The sequence below is a fragment of the Indicator indicator genome, chromosome 9 (genome assembly GCF_027791375.1).
Source record: "Indicator indicator isolate 239-I01 chromosome 9, UM_Iind_1.1, whole genome shotgun sequence".
Lineage (NCBI taxonomy): Eukaryota > Metazoa > Chordata > Aves > Piciformes > Indicatoridae > Indicator > Indicator indicator.
This window is the reverse complement of record NC_072018.1, coordinates 17,366,460-17,384,445: the sequence shown is the minus strand read 5'-3', so window position 1 is coordinate 17,384,445 and position 17,986 is coordinate 17,366,460. Positions and strand designations below refer to the sequence as shown.

The 17,986-nt window shown below is 39.5% G+C and overlaps 1 protein-coding gene across 2 annotated transcripts; it reads left to right on the top strand.

Moving 5' to 3' along the window:
- The first annotated feature begins 2,556 nt into the window (after nt 1–2,556).
- Nucleotides 2,557–17,244, top strand: ELOVL5 (ELOVL fatty acid elongase 5). 2 transcript variants are annotated; one of them, XM_054383486.1, is made up of 7 exons: nt 2,557–2,614; nt 4,218–4,405; nt 10,617–10,694; nt 11,257–11,428; nt 12,935–13,059; nt 14,863–14,997; nt 16,444–17,244. In XM_054383486.1, the coding sequence occupies exons 1-7, from the start codon at nt 2,557–2,559 to the stop codon at nt 16,573–16,575; spliced, it is 888 nt and encodes a 295-aa protein (XP_054239461.1). In that variant the 3' UTR covers nt 16,576–17,244. The 2 variants fall into 2 exon arrangements, with proteins under 2 accessions (XP_054239461.1, XP_054239462.1); XM_054383487.1 differs by lacking the exon at nt 12,935–13,059 and having other exon boundaries at nt 16,444–16,571.
- The last annotated feature ends 742 nt before the right edge of the window (nt 17,245–17,986 follow it).

Sequence of the window (17,986 nt, the reverse complement as noted above, 5' to 3'; positions counted from 1 at the left end):
TCTGAATTGAGCTTTTCTTATGTGTTTTTGTATAACCTTTATTTTTGAAATAAACTCTTATCTGAAGTGTTCCTTCGCTCAAAGGGGAGTTGAAGTCAGACACAGATTCTGGGTTATTGGACGATGCAGTGCTGTGTAACTAAATCAATTGGTACTGGATCAAAGGAGCAACAAACAAATGAGTGATTGGGGATTACAAGCAACAAAATTAATTATCCGCTGGGGAGTGCTTTGCCTGGTGATATTTAAGAGCTGGCAGATTGAAAAAAAAAAAAAAAAAAAAAAAAGAGGGGGGAGGGGGTGGGGAATGAAGAAAAACATGCTTTGGGTAATTTTCTTTTTTCTTGGAAATTATATACTCATTTCTCACAGTCATCCTCATGTTCATGCTTCTCGTGGCACAGCATAGGCTTCTCAGTTATTTTTTTTTGTATTCCTAGGGCACCAGCTGTGGCCGTTCATGTAAGCGTTCACAGTTTGTGTGTCATAGCTGGTGAGGTGGCATAAGCCCAAAAATGCACCTTGTGAAGTGGGGACTTATTTGGGCTGAGCTTCTTCAGTTGGAAAATAAAGCCATTATGAATTAGGACTGAAAAAAGACTTTTAAGACTCATGGTTATTTTAATCAAGCTCTTTTGTTTGTGCCTGGTGACCAGATTCCAAAGAAGATTGTCTTTGTGTAGTCCAAACTGTACAAAGACTTGATGCATAGAATTAGAATCATAGAACACATCAGGTTAGAAGGGACCCTCAAAGGCCATCTTGTCCAAACCCCCTGCAGTGAGCAGGACATGTTTAAGTAGGTCAGGTTTCTTAGGGCCCCATCAAGTTTGACCCTGAATGTTTTCAGGGATGTGGCCTCCACCACATCTCTGAGCACCCTGTTCCAGTATTTTACCCTCATTTGTGAAGAACTGCCTCTTAATATGCAACAGAGGGGATAGTCCTCTTCTGCACATGTTCCCAAGAGCCATGTCCCTGAGAGTATCGTGGGAAAAGGAGGATTGGGGGTGCAGCCAGCAATCCTTGGCAAACACATCAGCCTCCTGCCTGCAGCCCTGCAGTGGAAGGGATGTGGGCTTGCAAAGGAGATCATGTGATGTAAATGCAGGTATCCAGGCCTGTGGTATTTTCTTGGTTCCACAGGAAATCAAAGCCCCTGTGAGGGCTGGGTGGCTCACAGTCCTGCTTTGGACTGGGGAGAGGACATCATTTGCATACTGCTTGGCTTTTCTTGCTGGATTCAAAAGAAATAGAGGTGTCAGTCCCAGCTGACCAAAACCAGAGGACCTACTATTCATTTCACTTGCGTAAATTGGAAATCCCCTGGAGGCAGGGCTTTCACACGTGGAAGAGAGATCTTTCTTTAACTAGAACAAAAACATACAGAGATGAACTTTTTTGTTGTTAGCAACTACATGTAAACTCATTGTTTCAGTTTGTGCTGAGGGCATGTTGACAGCTTGTGTGCTGCTTATGCTACTAAAAATTGCTATTAGTACTTGCGGGGGGATAAAATGAAAATTAGATAAAAATTGATGAAGTTGTTTTAGTGAAAGTTCAGAGCTGTTCTGGGTAGAAAAGGGGAAATTGGAAGATCTTTTGGTTCGGTTGCTTTGGGGTTTTTTCAATCACGAAGAAAATTACTTTCTATTCTCTTGAGAACAGCTTCATGTGCAAATTTCCCTGCTTGTGGAAAGTGTTGCTACCCCTTTCTTGCTTTAGCCTTAGGGACATACAATGGCTTATGTACCTCAGAATATGTAACAGGTACTTCCAGTAAACACTGGGTATGTGAGAAGATGATGAATGACATTTGAATCACTGTATGGTACTGATGTTGGATGAATTTTATCTGGTAATGTCTTACTGGTAAGCAGTTTCTGGAACTGGAGATGCCCATGACACAAATTGTGATGCGTTCTCCTTTGCCTCTGAAGCCCTCTCTGTCATTTGGTGACTGTTGATCTCTTGGTTTTATGGGCTGTTAATCAGAGCTGTAATGAGTTACCAATCCACAAAAGTGAGGGCTGTTAATCAGAGCTGTAATCAGTCACTCATCTGCAAAATTATACCAGTGCAATATTTTACCTTTTGCCTTTCCCCTTCCTCCCCAGCTAGCCTTGCCACCTATTGGAGGCTCCTTGAAATTCTCAGATAAATACTATGAAGCTCTTCAGTGACGCTGTTGACTTTCTCAAGGTCCACTCCTCCTGCTCCTTGCAGAAGGATCTTAAAAGATGTCATCCTATGTTTGCACTTTTAAAAACACAGAATTAAAAAAGAACTTCAAGTTAATATGAATTGTTTTAAACTCCTGTGTATTTAGATCCATAATTGAGTATTTCAGTGGCAAATACTACTCTTAGACCCGTGGCTCTCTCTGAGATTAGAATAAACTTTATGTACTGTATATAAGCTGCTAACCTCCAGTATGTCTGCCGCAAATTTTGCGTCTTAGTATTTTCTTTGTTAATTCTAACAGATGGTATTCAGGTGATTATTTCTGTGGGCTGAAGAACTAACTTTCTCCTTTTCATTTCAATAGGTTGTAGAATGGAACTTCTGGATAAAACAATCAATAGTTACTTTGATATTTGGCTTGGACCCAGAGGTAAGATGTGTCAAAACTCAAGTACAGACCTGATACTTAAGTGCAGATACTGGAGTATGAGAAAAAGCTTTCCTCTAACATCTTTCATATCCTCAGAGCATCAAAATGTATGATTCTGTCATAAATAGTCTACTCGATGCCTGTGACCTTTTTACCTAAAGATCTGTGAATTTTTACTTATGACAATTATAGGTGCTATTCTTCTTACTGTCAGTTACCATTGGTCTTAGCGAAAGACTTACCTCACTCAGATATTTGCTGCCTTCCTCCCTCGTTTAATAATATCTTTTATTAAACCCAAACCAACCAACCAAACAAAAAAACCCCCAACTTTTTTATAATTTGCTTTTGATGAAATAGAAATACTCTTGCCCACGTAACTGGAGTTGCTAAGGAATTTTTCACGGAAAAAAATCTGTAGTTTTTGGAAACTTTCAATACTTAAAGGGGGCTTACAAGAAAGATGGGGACAACCTTTTTAGCAGTTATGATAGGACAAGGGGTAATGGTTTCAAACTAAAAGAGGGGAGATTCAGACTAGATACAAGGAAGTTGGGTTTGGTTGTTTTTTTTTTTTTGTTTGTTTGTTTGTTTTTTAAATAAGGGTGGTGTAACACTGGAACAGGTTGCCAAGAGAGGTGATAGAAGTCCCATCCCTGGAAACATTCAAGGTCAGGTTGGACAGGGCTCTGAGCAACCTGATCTAGTTGCAGGTGTCCTTGCTTACTGCAGGGGGAGGGGGGTGGACTAGATGACCTTTAAAAGTCCTTTAAAACCTAAAACATTCTGTGATTCTATGAGAATTAATTCAGGGCTGTGAATGCCAGCGGTACTTGAATCGGTAAACTTGGTTTCAGCTTGGGCAGACTTTAGTGAAACCATGCTGTTGCTGGGTATGGTTCAAAAATAGGTGTGGTTCAAAAATGCATGTCCTAAGTGTTGCCCTGCAGTCCTTTTGACCAGAGTGATTTATGTGATTTTCCTGAGCAGTCAGCATGTTGCCATCTAGACTCATTTTTCAGACTGGACTGACTGCTGGTTTTCATGGCTCATTCAAGGGCTCAAAAATGTAATCCTTCTCAATAGCACATATGTAAGTCTGCTATAGTTACTGTTGATTATAAAATAATTATTAGGATCATCCATCAATAACCACAAAGCTATCTGTTTCACTTTCAGCTTTGCTGGCTCTGAGGAAGTAAGGTTGTACACTGTTGGCAAAGCTTTATTTGAGAGAATTAGGGCAGAGGGTTGTTGAAGCTTTTCTATATAATTTAAGTTCATCTGTGTTATTCAAGACAAATGATGATTCTGGATGGTAATGAGTATTTAAAAATAATAGTTATAATTTAAGAATATTTTTGCCTTAGGAAGAGAATTCTTTCTGCTTTCTTTAACTGTATAACTACAATCTTGTTGTTTGCAAAGGCTGTTTGTGCTTAGCAATGTGTCCCTTAATAAGAGGGCTTGCTGCTCTTCCTTTATCTTGCTCTGGTATTCTGGTACTAGAAGCATTTTATGTACAGTTTGTTTGGGTTTTTTTTATTCATTGAACCTTTTCTCTTAGATAAGCTAAGTGTTTGTATGTTTTTGTTTGTTTCAGACCCCAGAGTAAAAGGATGGCTTCTTCTGGAGAACTATACACCTACCTTCATCTTTTCAGTCTTGTACTTACTAATTGTATGGCTAGGACCAAAGTACATGCGGAACAAACAACCATTCTCATGCAGGGGTATTCTAGTTGTCTACAACCTTGGACTTACACTGCTTTCTCTGTATATGTTTCATGAGGTAGGAGAAAATGAGTTGGGTCATGGTTATTTTGCAGTATCTATTTTAATTACATTAGCTTATGTTGAAAATGATCTCTGAGGACAGTCCTCCTAAAGCTAGAGAAGCGTCTGCAGAAGTGTTGCAACCATTCTTCAATGTCACCTCTCAGGAGAGAAAACCGTAGCTGTAATGTTACCTCTAAGGATGGTATGAAGCAAGCCTGGCCTTAAGCATCTGTGCTGACCTTGGTTAGCAACATTTCAAAACCTGTCTATTCTTTCAGTAACTCCTCCTTGCCTGGAAGTCATGCTAACTGTGATTGTGCTGGTAGATTGGAGTGCAAAACATGTTTTATTTAAATGTGTTTAATCGTGCATACATTCCACATCTGTCTTTGTAAGCTTGCAATAGCATGGTTTGTGTACTCTTGATTTTACTGAGACAATCACATCAGTGTTGTTGTGCTTCGTTTGTTTCTTGGAAGTTAAAATATGAACATACAGGTATATTTCAAACTGAATTGAGCTTTTGGTGGAATTGTTTTCTTGCCTAACAAATCAAGGATTTTGGCACTGTAAAGTTTTCTGCTTTGCAGAGAGCACTTCAGGTGCTTTTAGTTAGAATTGTTTGGTGTGTTTTTGTTTTTTTTTTAACAAGTGAAAATGAAGCGCTCTGGCATTGTAAATAAGAATGTGGTCAAAAATGACTGAATGTGTGGCTTTAATCAAAAGCATTTCTCCTTTCAATAAGGAAATTTTTTTTCAACGTGCTGAGAACTATATGTGAGCTGTAGTTCACCATTCAGTTTGTAGCTAACTCTGTACTGCTCTGCAAGGTGTTTGGATAGTAAGTAAAGTTATTTCTCTTGTGTAGTGAATTGTCTAGTCAAAAATCATTGAGAACAATTACTGAGTTGGGTTTTTAAGAACTTAGATATCAGTTCTTTCAGGAGAGCAGTTTTGGATTCAGTGGGTACTTGGAACAACTTGTATTCCTGATGTGCTTACATTTCTAACTTCCCTGTCAGGATGTTATAATCCAGATAAAGTTTTGTGTTTATCTGTTTAATTTGTCTAAAAGTAGTGTTGCTGTGCACTTCAGGTACCATCTGTATTATTTTATGCAGGTATGATTTATAATTCTATAATAATAATAATTGTTTTAATCTCCAGTTATGTTATTGAGGATTTACAAGTGCAAATTTTCTTCACTTGCACTAGGTGTGAACTAAGGATAGCCAATCTTTTTTCCTTGAATACTTCAAATAGTACTCATAGTTTCCAAGTGAAAATTACTGTAATATTCTGCCATGTTACAAAACCTGCTGATAAATTTAAACGATGGGAAAAAAAATCCAAACTGTTGATCTTATAAATGCCTATTTCAATGAACTGGTTACCAAGAAAGGAGTATTGATTGTATACTGAAGAAGTCCTCATAGTTGTAACCAGCTGAATAGCTTTTTATGTTGTAAAGGAATGGGACAACTAAAATACAGTGAATATTAAGGCTCTTCCTTCCTATCTAGTGAAACACTTTACCTCAAAGCATAAATGTAATGTAACATTATCTCTATGGAAGTATTCATTAATGTTGCTGTAAGTATACCTTCTCTTCATAAATGGGAATACACAAAGCTGCAGTGTTAGGAAGCCTATTAAACTCATAATAGCTGCAACAAAATGTGTTTGACAGCACTTGCAAGCTAGATGTGAGAGCAAATTATGTTCTGCAGCAAGGGACTGATCGCCACTGAGGAACTTGTTTAGTAGCCTCTCTGAAAGTAAGCTGCTTTAACAGCTTGTGTGTGATACACCTGCATCCCTGCTTTGGAGTTTTGCTGAATTATAGCTGTGGTGGTTCAGGTCATGATTCATAGCATCACAGCGCAGTTTAACCTACTGGTTTGGTCACATAAGATTTAAAGTGAGGCATCCTCCCAACTAGGATGAGAAAGATGACCTGCTTGGTTTTCTGACCTTTATATATGAATGTTTGTATACAATGACATCAGGAAAAAATATTTGCATTTTAGAGTTTGTATAATTCTAGTTACTATGTACTTGGTACCATTTATCTACTAATGTAATATCATATAACCTTACTTGAAAATCATTGGAAATGTTATATCTCTTATTTGGAATTCATAAGATAGTACTTTCTGTGTGTACTTGCTATAAATTATTTGGGCATTTAATGACTAGGCTCGGTTCTGGTACTTGCAGAACAGAGTAGTGGGCTCTTTGTCTGAGACAAAATAAAAGGCAAGGCAGAGCTAGGGGAGTAGAAGTATTTTATTCAGGCTGACCTCCCACTCCCATACGTAAGGAAGAGAGCATGCTAAATAGGGGCAAACAACATTATACTGTGCATAAATCTACAGTGCTTGCTCTTTTGGGGGAAATAGCCCTCCTGTCTTAGGCAGAGGCAGCAAAGGGTGGAGGAGGTGCATAGTGGGGTGGCAGGCAGAGGGGTTTTAGGATAGGGGTTCGTTATCCTCCGTGCCTGAAAGAGCCACAGGAGTAATTAGAGCAGCAGGCTCTACCTGAGGCGTGTCTGGGTAATTTGGCAGACAAAGTTCCGAGTGCCTAATTTTATGGCACACAGACCTATTTTACGTTGGGGGTGTTTGTTAGCAAAAGTAGCCAGATGATCTAGACCACCACCTAGACCTGCATTTGAGAAAAATCATCAGTGATGAAGGCTCACTTTCTTAAGAAGCAATCTTTTAAATGTCTTTTTTCTTAATCTGAAAAATCAATTCCCTACTAAATCAGCCAGAGAAAAGTCTCAAATTTTCCCAATGAGGGAGGTGGTGTATATGTTGTAGGAAAAGCATCCTAAGAGCCACACCCTGTTTTAGGAAAGAGGGGACTCAGTGAAGAGGTAGCCTGTGAGTTGCAGGTGGCAGGCTGCTCTTTCCCCTTTCTTTCTCTACAGGTCCCCTGATCTCTGTCCTGAGGTGTTCAGGTAAAGATAAAATTTCATATCTCTGCAGGCATTTGCTTGCTTTCTGATCAGTCACGTCAACTTCTGTTCCTTTTCACTGTTAATCCCACTCTGTTTTGAAGCTCATAAACCCATCATGTCTTGACAGCCTGATGCAGTGCTGGGTCCTTTATCTGCCCCTCTCCAGCGAGTCTCATGGTTTTATCACAAGAAAATAAAATCCTCCCCAGTAACACCTTTCCTGCAGCCCAGTCAGACTGGTGTTAGTGTGATGGTTTATTTTGGTAGCAGAGTTGATAAAAAAAAGCACTTTAAAGAATCCAGCAATGGGATTACAAAATGAAAGTAATATAAAAAAGAGAAAGAAAGAAAATTTCAGTGCAGAGGAAGGAAGTGTGAGTTGCTTGAGCAACTTTGAGCTGCAGGGTTTTCCACTGAGCCAAGAGACTTAGCGTTGGCTTATAAAGGAGCTGTCTCTTTTTGTTTCATTTAAAAATCACATACTCTGGTGAAAGTTATTATAGTCGTCCTTTTCTCGACAGATTAATTTCTTGAGAGAAGATATGCCTGTGGTTGTACATTAGCAAATCTGAGCTCCTGCCAGTATGAAGATGAAGGACTTCCTAGGGAGAGAAGGCAGGGAAAGGTTGTCTCAAACCTGGGGTTGCTGAGGATCAGCTAACCTGTTGCAGGGCAAGTTGAGACCTGCTGTACAGTAGTCATTGGGAGGGGTTAGAAACTGACCTGCCTGAAAGCAGACCACAACAAGCACGAAGAATGACTAAAATGCACTAGCTGGCAATTTATGACACCTGTCTTTATTGCTTTGTGGGTGCCACATAAGCAGCTCCCTGGACCTTTACTCCCAGCCCCATGCATAGCAGAGCTATTAGGGAGCCATTCATAGTCAGGTCTCAGAGTGGCCCATTGTTGAAAGCCTTCCAGCAAGTGCCAAAAGTATTACAGGTGCACAAGAAGTACTGGTGTGAGGCGAAGGAGCAGCTGGATAGATCAGGAAAAGGATTATCTGTGTTGTGTGTTGCACCAAGCAAGGTTTGTAGGTAACAACAGCCATTCATGGGCAGCTGTCACAGCTCTTCACCATTTAGTTCCTTCTGATAGAGGAAGGGATAAAATTAATTTTGGAACTATATTAACTGTTTATATGATAAAAGATGCTATGATTTCCTACAAATGTTCCTTTGCTGTTATTTAAACCCCTGTGGCTGTGAGGTGAGAGCACATTACTATATACTCTTCTGGAAACAAGGGAGTACCTGGAGTAACTGAAGCTACCTATAGCCTTTAACCTTCAGAAAGGTGGGATCCATCCAGACATCTTTGGTTGTGTTGTACTTTAGGTAGTGAGCCTGTATTGCTTTCAGGGAAAGCTCTTTGGGTTTCACTATGCTGGCCCTGGGAGAAGTTTATGGACCTCAGCATCAGTTATGGAAGGTATTTGGATTAATTACAGTATGAACATTGTAATTATCCTTCTATTCCTAACACTTCTCTGAACTATGAGAACTGTATGAAAACATCTGTAAGCTCTTAACAACATGATCACAGCACAATGTGGTCTTCTGTCTGAGAGACTGGCAGGCACTCGTAAAGCCAGGCAGGCTTCTCAGTGCCCTAAGAGCAGTTTGGTGCAAGACTTGCTCTGGGACATACGGGTCCTTTAGCAGTGTACCTCTGTTAAATCAGTGAGCTTTGTATAGCTGTGCCTGCCTTATGTCCAGGGGAAGAGTCCTCCTGTGGCTGCATTCCCTTTGCTGGTTGGAGAGAGAACTTGCTTCTGTCTGCAATTGATGTGCATGGCTGCCCTGCTCTCACTGTAGCAGAGTGATGCTGATTTATCTTTAATACATGAGATCATTCCAGATCTTCGTGTTATGCTATAACTAGATGTCTGGGTTTTGTATGTAGGTTTTTGGTTTTTTTTAATAGTGGTGATAATTCTATCTCAGAAGATCAAAAATAATGATCTAGGCTGACAGGGTATTTTAAAAGCTAATCTAGGAGGAAAATGAAGCATGAAGAAATAACATTAGGAAAAGGTAGTCCATTTAAGTGATAATCTTTATTGTACCTTTTAGAATTAGCTTCTCATTCACAGTTCTGAGCAGCGTTTAATCGTACCAGTTAGAGTAGTCTTTTAATCAAGTGATTATTTTAAATGACTTATGGTACAAGGATTTTTCCACTGTGACTTTGCAAAGGTGGTTTTTTTTTATTCTGCATGAGTGTACTTAAGGCCAAAAAATGGACAACTTGCTTGTGCAGGGTAGGATATCTCTATCTGCCTTTAAAATGTTTCTTGGGATACCTAGCAATTCTTTTTTTCACTTGGAAATCGTCTAAATTTGTTACTCCTCTCCTCATGCTATTCCCAAGGGGAAAATTGTCTTAATAAGCACCATCCAGTGTTCTGTTCTGTTGTGCTATTAAGGGAGGGCTTGCTCCTGTCCTCTTCCCATCCCACTCTCAACCAGCCCCTCCATCTCCCACCCATGAAAGGGTGGGACATGGACATCCATTTTGCCTCTTTCTTCTGCAAAGGTTTCAGCCAGCCCCTTGACAACGTGCTCTTCATCAGCCTCTCATGACTGATAGCTGGTCATTTCTCTTAAAAGCAATTTTGTCATGTTGAGGTGTTACTTATTATGCCAGGATGTCAGGCAGGCAATGCCATATCCTGTGGAGGAAGTCACTTGTACTGGGAGGTATGTCATGAATGCAGGATGGGTGAATTACTTAAAAAGATCTCAGAGAATTGCAGTACAGTAAAACATGAGTTGTTACTTATAAAGGAAAGCTGAAGGTTTGCTTTGTTACATGTCTGAAAAAATGGTAGTCAGATCTCTGTGTATAACAGTCCTTTAAAATATAACCTTTTCTGTACAAAAATAATCAGAAAAACAATGCATTTACTTCGGTTGTTCACTTTCACCAACAATGATGTCATCAGCCAAGGAGGAGAGATATTTCTTGAGAGTCTGTCTGGAGTATGACTGTGGAAACCCACATGCTGTGTGGGATAAGTGGGGATAAGATGCTGCTTCCCATTTTTATTCTGGTACACCTCAATTACAAGAATTTGTTAATTCACTCCCCACTATGATTTGTTCACTGGGGCTTGAGTTCAACCTAATGCCATACTTGAGTGCCTGTGAATCCCTTGACACCAGATACCTCACCAGAGCTGCTCTGGAGGTTTGCATGTGCCACAGGGTGCAGCCTTCTCCCCAGATAATGCATTATTCTTTGATCTTCTCAGCTGGTGACAGGAGTATGGGAAGGAGGATACAATTTCTTCTGTCAGGATACGCACAGTGGAGGAGAAGCTGATATGAAGGTAACATCATCAAGCCTTACAGCTAATAATGTTTCAAACTGCCTACTTGTGTGCAAATGAAGAACAGAACAGTATTATTTACCCTAGTCAAACATAATAGTTAACCTACAATACGCTCATGGTGAGGAATTATCTAAATTTTCAAGTGCTCCCAGGCCAAAAAATAAAGACTTGGTCTTCAGACTGCATCCAGGCATCTTGTGATTCTCCTTCTCTTTCTGAGATGTGGTAATGATTTCTTCCAGTCACTGTTCAGACCTCTGAATCACAGAGAGCACCTTAGGACCAACTATAGTTAAATATTTTCTTGTTTCTCCCAGGACACCTTAGGTACACAGCAATAGCCTCATAAAGCAGTCTTTGTCATCTTATTTTCAACTTAGTAATGGATTTGTACCTAGATCTCCTACTGGGAGACCTGCAGTAGAAGCATTAAAGAAGATATCTGCAGCGTCTTCAGTCCAAGTAGTGCAGGGCAGAATCTGGATTTTAATTTCTTAGCAAAAGAGTTGAAAGCCCCTCCAATATGCAGTGCTGCTAAAATTTGTTTCCTTCTTTCTAGATCATACGTGTCCTCTGGTGGTACTATTTCTCCAAACTCATTGAGTTCATGGATACCTTCTTTTTCATTTTGCGGAAAAATAATCATCAGATCACTGTTCTGCATGTCTACCACCATGCAACTATGCTGAACATTTGGTGGTTTGTTATGAACTGGGTGCCTTGTGGTCACTGTAAGTACTGGGTTATGGTAGGGAACACTTGCAACAAAGGCATCATTTTGGTTTTCTTTTGGTCAGACCAAACATCTCTGGTACATTCAGGTGCAGGATTTGTTCTGTCCTGGCTTTGCTGAATTGCAACTATTGCAGATCATTGCAGGAATTAAGCTGCCTGCAGAGTCTCTGGAACAGGCATGCCTATGTAGTTTCAAGAATTTGTGTGGCAGTGTGACATTTATCAGCTGCAGCAGTCCAGATCTGGTACCTGTCAGCCTTGCTTTGTCTTTTTTTGTGGTGGTTGCAGACCTTCTAATGAAACAACACTTCAGGACCAGAAGCTTGTTTCAGCTGCAAAATGGCTACTAGTGACTCTGATAGAGGAAGTTAAGTTCACTTGAGATGCTAGTTTCTTAATTTCATTTCATTATACCACTAGCCATAACAAATTATTTCAATTAAAAGCTCTTCCCCTGAGCTCTAATAAACTTAACTGAATACATCTTAAGTGGAAGATTTCCATGTCTCTCTTGTCTAAATCCTGCTAACCTCTGGCGATCTTGATTTGATTCTTTAATTTCATTGCTTTTAGTTGGCATCTACTTTCCTAACTGCATTACTATAGTTTAGTTGTGGTTCAGATGTGCAGCTTGTAGATACTGGCTTTGTTGAACACTCATCCAAGAGAAACCTTTTCAAATCCAGTGGATGCAAAATACTGGCAGTGCAGACCAAGAGGTTGCTCAGGAGTCTGCTTTCTGAGCCAAACAACATAAAAACTTTCCTTTGTTTTGTGTTGTCAGCACAACAGTGAGTAATGCTAGACTTATAAAAAGTATGCATCTGGAACCATATTCTCCTCCAGAAGAGTCAATGCATGGTTATACAGCAGTCAAAAGTGCAGATACTTTCAGTCTATCATGTGTTTGTGTGGTCTTACTTATGTGCTATTTCTAGTGACGCATGTTTCTTCTTCCTTTCCAAGTTTTATGTTCTGCTTGGCCATCACAGTTCTGTGCAGTTTGGTGTTAAGTTTAAGAAGTTTCTTTAATGACTAAAGGTGCTGTAAACAAGGACAAATAAAATTACTAACTTGCAGTTTCTGAAGGTATCTGTTACTTTTGGTTATAAATGACAAAATAGGCTCCTTCTTGGAAGGAAGTGAAATAAGTCCAAAATAAGGTGGATGAAGCTATCGATTGTTGGGCACATTTACATGCCTCCTTTTTATCAGCTTCCTCAGTTCCTCTGAGAAACCCTAATGTGGATGTGAAAAAGAGTAAGTTGAGGAAATAAAATCAGAAGGCCAGTATGAAGTGCACAGCTGCAAAGCAGCTGAGCCGCTCTGTTGAGTGAGCAGAAGAAAAATTAGGGGGAAAAAAATAAATCTCTTGCCTTTCTTCTAAAAGAAATCATATTTTACATAGTAACATTTTGACCTTGTTATTTTTGTAGGTTCCATGAAACAGTGTGTTCCTGGTAATGCAATGTACTTTTCTTTTTCCTCTGCCCTTTTTTTAGCTTACTTTGGTGCCACGCTGAACAGCTTTATCCACGTCCTCATGTACTCCTACTATGGATTGTCTGCTGTTCCAGCAATGCGTCCTTATCTGTGGTGGAAGAAGTACATCACTCAGGGGCAGCTGGTGAGTGATCAGCTCTTCGACACTTCACACTCTTGTATTCATAATGAGGCCCTCTTGTCTTTGAGTTAGAAATTTTGGCAGGGGCTAGAAGAAGGGAAAATGAAGAGTAGTACTTTCGACATCTGCCTAAATCACTTTACAAATCCAACTTCTGCGCCTCTGTTTGCTCTGTTTTCAGGGCAAGGGGGAGCTGGGGACTGATGTACATAAATCAGTGGTGAGATCAGTGGGATCTTCCTCCACCTGACCATGTTGTATGGCTAGATGTATTTGGGAATTGTGACACTGTGATTTCCACTAGCCAGAGAGGAGCTAGAAGCTTTTCTTCCAAACCTGCTTGAGCTAGCACAGTGCTAGTCCATGCTTGCTCAGGTTGATGTTGAAATGACAGATCAGAGCCCACGTGCAATGCAGTCCCTGGCTAACAAGGCCCTTTATTCTAGTCCTGCAGGACAATGGCTTTTCTGTCTCACTTTTGCATTCAGTTGCAAATGGCTTATTAAAAACTGTTCAATATTTCTGGTCTTCTTCTGCACTTAAATGGGCAGATTTTTTCTCTCATGTAACTCTCTGTTGGACTCCTTGTATCCATTTTTGTTGTTTCCTGTGTGTACAGTGATGAAGTTCTGGTGTTGTGCACTGGAGGTGAAAAGAGCAATGAAATCAAGGAATATGGCACATGCTGTAGTGATACTGCATGAGAACCAAGTTTCCATGTGTATAACATGTCAGAACACCACAAGGAAGTGTGCGTGGATGTTGTCTCACATTTTGTAGGTGGAGAAACCGAAGCCTAGAGACAGACTTTTCTGTTATCTTCCTGTCACCACCTTTTCCTTGGCACCCTCTCAGAGCTGTGAATAGGTTTAATAACATTTACTGGTGATGATTAATACCATTTGCTGCCAGCAATTCAGAGTGTTGATTCACAAACTCATTTGTTTTCTTTTTAGCACTCTTCCTTCCTGAAGGATGGCTAAGCAGTAAGGATCATTGGGGAACAGGAGGGAGGAGTTGCCTTGTGGTTGTTTTTTTTTCTCCTTACAGATTTAGGCTCTGTTCTTCACCCTGGTTGGCTGACTGCTGCAGAGTCCAAGTGTCTGGGTGCCTTCATTGTTCCCCTGGCTATTGTCATAGCTGCTTTCACTTCCCTGCCTGCTCTGCATGTGTAGTTGTTAGGGCAGCAAAATAGCAGAGCAGAACACAACGGTCTTTCCCTCTTTAAATAAACATTCCCTAATCTGGTCTGGTAGCCTTCACATAAGGATGAATTTTGCCTAAGACCCTCTGCAGCACTTAAATCTGAACTCTGTTTTCCCAAAAGAGATAATTGAAGATAATGAAACTCCAACACACACACCCCACCACCAGCTTCCCTTCAGTCTTTACCCCAAAGATTCTTCCACTGGAGCCAGGCAGTCCCTGCTTGTGGGAGAGGATTGCAGGATCCATGTATAGAAACAGTGATCCTAAATCTTTTGCAGCTGAAGCAGTGAAGTGCCAGATCTACGATCTTAGGATGGTAGAGTCAAACCCCAGTGAGCTCTCACTAGGGAGAAAGTGGTCTTTGTTCCTTAGTATATATATAAGTCAATTCTACATAAGATACTCTAGTGGTCTGAAATGGGACAAGATTAATCAAATAAAAACACTTAACAAAATACCACAACCTGAATATCTGCTAACCCAGGTTTATACTGCTAGCAAGACAGAGAAGATGAACTTGTACAATTTTGGTTGCTAATGGCCTTTTTCTTCCTTCCATTCTATGCTCTGTTTCTCTTGTTTTTTTTCTCTCCTCAGATTCAGTTTGTCCTGACAATCTTCCAGACCAGCTGTGGTGTTGTTTGGCCATGTGCATTTCCTCAGGGGTGGCTGTATTTCCAGATTTCTTATATGATTTCTTTGATTATCCTCTTCACAAATTTCTACATTCAGGTAAAAGAAATATTCATTGACTCTGTGTAGCATTCTGATGGCTGTTTCTCACTGCAAAGCTATTTACAGAAAGTGGTGCTTGAAATGTCCTTTTGCTATCTTTCAGTAACATGCATGTGTTCTTAAAGCAGCATAGCTGTTGGTCTGCCCTCCAGTTTCAAATTGTTGGATGTTTTCTCTGTGTAATTCAGAACCATTGGTGAATGTCAGTAAGCAGCAGTACAAAAGTGCTTTACTAATGTAATTCTAACTGCAGCTAAGGGAGAGGAAGAGCTGTACGTAAGAAACAGTCTTCCAGTGTGAAATAAAACAGCAGCTTCTGAACCTGTGAAGTACCTAAAATAATTATTCATTACTGCTCTTGAAAGGGAAAACTTCCCAAACTCCCAGCATAGAGAAACATGGTTGTGGCTCACCTGCACAGACACTTGTTTGTATTTCCTTATGGCAAACTAGCGTTTTGAGTTGGGCTTCCAGAAAATTTGATTTTATGTCTGAACAGATCCAGACTTGGTATGTGTTCTGAGCAGGTCATAGTCAGTCTCTGTGCAAAGATGTACCCATCTTCAGAAAACCAAACCAACACAGTCTGCTGCACCCAAACAAACAAAATCTGTTAGGTATATTAAACTTCTCCTGAAAGATTTGAGCATTTAGGGTCTGATGAGTGGGAAATATAGCAGGCTTCCCTATCTGATCTTTTGGCATTTCCTAAAATCAGACCTGTGGTTCCTATCATTGGCTGTCTATGAACATGCTAATTATATGTGATACTATAGTCCAAACATTACTTGGCGTTCTGAATCATTTTTACTCATATTTTATCTTGTAACCATTTCACTTTCTTTCACAAACACATTTTAGGAAATGCTCTTTCCCGATGACTGAGCCCCCCTTGACAAAGACTTTATTCACATATTTTTTTTGCTCTACTATCTTTTTTTTTTTTTTTGTGGTCCTGAGCCTCCCTGATACTGTTAGGCTTTGCTTCCCATGTTGACTAGCGCAAATTGCTTTCACATGTGTCTCTGAACTTCCCTCACTGTTCTTGTTTTCCCATTTCTTGTTCCAACTTTGTTCAAGATAGTCCCCTGCAGTCCATCAAACCTTCTTCCTCACTTGTCATTTTGAGTATATTCTTCTGCCATAGTCTGATCATAAAATTGCTTTCCTTGTTTCATATTTGCTGTTAACATAACACCACCAATGCTACCATCGTACCACCAAGCCTTTTTCTTTTCCAGTGAACTAATTCTCTTTCACTATCCAAATGAAAGACATAGTATAGCCTCATACACAAAAGTGGTAGAGCTCGTTAGACTCTGCCACTGTCAGGTCTTTTAAAATGATGGAAGCAAGTTTACTTTTGAGTTTCTTGAGTTACTGTGAGGAAGCAGTTATTTGTATCTATTTAAGCAAAACCATGTGTCTTTCTGTGTATTTTAGACTTACAACAAGAAGGCATCCTCAAGGAGGAAAGAGTATCAGAACGGCTCTACAGCCACTGTGAACGGGTACACAAACAGCTTTTCTTCCCTTGAGAACAATGTGAAACAAAGGAAACAAAGGAAGGATTGAAGACCAAACTGAAAAACCATTTTGATAACCCCAGCAACAAAATCATCTGATTGTAAGCACAATAAGAGTTGTGCACTAATACTCTAACGGCTACTGTAACTATTCCTGCCTAGAATAGTGTGATTTATGTAGGACTTAACCAGTACAAACACCCTAGAAACTGTATACAGAACATAAAAGTAGGTTAAAGTTTAAAAATAATTCTGGGCTGTCACTGACCCTGCTGTAGACTGTGGAAGGGAGTATTATTGTAGTATCCAACACTGCTGTTGCCTTACTAGTCGATATGATAGGTGCTGAGTTATGATTCACAATTTGAAAACACTGTAATCTAAACCTCTTTTTTTTTTCTTTTTTTTCTTTTTTTTACTGTTAGAACCTGCATGTGATTGTAGAGGTAATTTGTACAATGCTGGTTTCAGTAGATAAACACACATGCCTTAAATTAAAAGCAGGGCCCAAAGCTTCTTACTGGTTTAAAAATTAGGGTATGTTTGAACTTTTCAGTTGACTGACTTTTTAATAAAAGAAGCCATTTAGAGGAATCTGTTGACCATTTTACTGTTCTATGTGGGGAACACAACGTTACATATCTCTTATGTGATACAGTGAAATTGGAAATGGCACATTTAGTTTTGTATATTTGGCTTTAACTGACTAAACAATAAAAGTTGGATGGAAAAGTTATTTTACCTTTTTAATAAATCGTATTTTTTTATTTGAAGTATGTCACTAATGTCAAATTAATTGGCGTTTACACAGTCCAGGAAGACTTAAATATTGTCTCTAAGGTTTAGGGTATATACAGGGTGGACCCATTTTTTTCTCTCTCTCTTTTTTTTTTTTTTTCTTTCCTCCCCTCCTTATTTCTGGTATTGCTTAAATGCTAGATGAAGAGTGATTTTTTTTTTTTTTTTTTTTTTTTTTTTTTAATACGGAAACTGGCAGAATTTCAAGTGTTATGACCATAGCCATATCCATATCTTAGGAGCTACTGTTGCAGTATGTGACCTATCCAAGTATTTCAATACAAAGACAGAAAGATGCTGTTCTGATGGTGGTGTCTGTATTTATGTTGGTATCCATACTGTTCTTCATGTAGCATCTGTTCATTTTGAAACTGTGCCTAACACAAATGTTGGTTTTTTTTCCCAAACATCAAAATTAAACAGTGTAAGTCATACCTAATGTTTTTGGGTTGGGTTTTTTTTAATGTTACTGAAATGTGCTGGAAATGTCTCTTTCTATAGCGTGAGTTGTGTATATCATCAGTCATGTTTTGGCTTGTGATCTCAAGGTTTAATTTGAGTGCTTGTTAAAGTTACTCCTCCTTGTAAAATCTTGCCTTGCACATATGAGGAGTCAGTTGCAAAGTCAATGTCTGTTGCTGGTATTCTGGTATCTGTCAGGG

Coding starts and splice junctions, on each gene's coding strand:
- ELOVL5 (XM_054383486.1), top strand. CDS start 2,557: ATGGAACTTCTGGATAAAACAATCAATAGTTACTTTGATATTTGGCTT. Junction 10,695..11,256: donor GAGGAGAAGCTGATATGAAG/GTAACATCATCA, acceptor CCTTCTTTCTAG/ATCATACGTGTCCTCTGGTG. Junction 13,060..14,862: donor ACATCACTCAGGGGCAGCTG/GTGAGTGATCAG, acceptor TTCTCTCCTCAG/ATTCAGTTTGTCCTGACAAT.